Source organism: Morone saxatilis, unplaced genomic scaffold (assembly GCF_004916995.1).
Source record: "Morone saxatilis isolate NCDOM2014 unplaced genomic scaffold, NCSU_SB_2.0 Contig8, whole genome shotgun sequence".
NCBI lineage: Eukaryota > Metazoa > Chordata > Actinopteri > Moronidae > Morone > Morone saxatilis.
The window spans coordinates 811,403-813,165 of record NW_023340257.1 but is presented as its reverse complement, the minus strand read 5'-3'; the positions used below and the strand labels follow the sequence as shown (position 1 = coordinate 813,165).

General features: G+C 40.8%; 1 protein-coding gene across 1 annotated transcript in view; it reads right to left on the bottom strand.

Moving 5' to 3' along the window:
* The window catches only part of LOC118341490 (galectin-9-like), a 12,225-nt gene that overhangs the window by 6,847 nt on the left and 3,615 nt on the right, over positions 1 to 1,763 (bottom strand). Inside the window, exons 3-4 of the mRNA XM_035679752.1 lie at positions 805 to 1,012; positions 244 to 363 (exon numbers count right to left, since the gene is read on the bottom strand). Coding sequence (XP_035535645.1) covers positions 244 to 363; positions 805 to 1,012 — 328 coding nt within the window. The remainder of the gene's footprint in view (positions 1 to 243; positions 364 to 804; positions 1,013 to 1,763) is intronic.

The window sequence follows — 1,763 nt, the reverse complement described above, 5'->3', positions numbered from 1 at the left end:
GAATGTCCCTAATATGAGGGTGTTTTAAAGTGCCTGAGAGATATTATGTTCTTGCACTTAGTTCGGGGTGATTTCTTGTTTGTTTTCTTAATTATTATTATCATTATTTGGCATTTTGTATATTGTTTCCTCAGTACCCAAATTTTTTTTTATCATTGTGAATAAAAAATGGCATGCTCACGTAAGCTTGCATAAAAAGCCTTTTTCATTTCATTGCAACTTTGCTTCTGATAGCATCCTCACCACAGGGTTCTGGAAGGCAATGGAGGAAATTTCTGCTTTCCCGCCGACTGAGATGGTGTCCACCCTCTGAAACGGGATACGGTGTCTGTAGTCCATAAAGTGGCTACCATTGACATTAATCTGGAGAGAGAAAATATAGAATAATATTAGTGTCTCATTTCTGAGCACAGAAAAATACTTTTACACGTGCAATATAAATAAAAAAATTAAAAAGGTGTTTGAAATGTGTTAAGATCCATTTTTTGTCAACTGTAATAATTATACTCCAACCATTCTCTCACTGCTTCCCTACTTTCCTTGAAATGAATGGGGGATCGGACTGAAGACAAAACAGCCAATGAGAAAACAACTAAACGAACTTGTAGCTCACTGAAAGGTTGAGTGTAGACAAATTTGAGAGTGCTCGAACTTGAGAGACACCAAAGAGACACAAATGTAATAGAAACAGTAAATATAGTAAAAAAAAATTTAAAAAAAAGAATTGTGTACGTTTGTCAGAATGTTACTCTGACAAAAGTGAGTGGATCATTTCGGATTGTGCGCAAGGTCGACCCTACAGACCTGGTAGAAATCACGGGTGACCATGATGAGCAGGCTGAAGGGAGAGCCAGCAGGGAACGGAGCGTTGAGCTTCCTCTCTTCAGAGCCCCAGCTGCCATTTTGGAAGGTGTTGGTAACCACATACGGTTGACCAGAGTCATACCGTGGGTTGAAGTGGAGAGCAATGTCTGCATTGGTCCTGGATCCACACTGTAAATTCACATGCATCCTGGAGAGAGCAGAAGTGGTCATTCAAATCATTATGTCATTATTTTGCTGTTTATGAGAAGAATTGTGTAAAAATGCCCTCTATCCTCCAGTCAACTACTGTAACAAAATCCACTCTGATATCTCACACTTATCTAGAATAATCAACACCCACGTTTGAAATGGTCCACTATAAAAAGGGGGAGGGGAGATGGTGGACTGGCAGTGCCCAATTTCAAGTTCTGTTTTTGGTCTTTTGTACTTAGACCACTGCTGGTTTGGCATGACCCTAACGCCTACGTTTCCTAAGGTGCAACCATTGAAGTTGCAGGATATCCTTTTTGCCAATGTATCATCTAAGGAATGTCAGCTGAACTTCAGTCGAATTGTTTCCCAACCTCATCCAGACACTGGCGCACAGCCAAATCACTAGCTAGCTGGCCTGACAGCTGCTAAAAACATGATCACAGTACGATGGATTTATTTTTAGGGACCGAGCCAGTGTCAAACAATGTGAGGTCCCTTTTGTATTCCTAGAATTTATTATTATTATTAACTCTGGAGGTGACTGCATATTTGGCGCCCGCAACGTGCTCGAATGATCATGGAAATTTGCACAAAATTCGATCGACTCCACACTTGGACACAGCCATCTAAAGACATTCACGATTAAAAGTTGCGCTATTTACGACATTCCGTCGAACAGCGTGGGCGTGGCGTCCAATTTCGATCCTTCGCCATGAAAACAGAAAGTTGTCATAACTTCTGCGTAC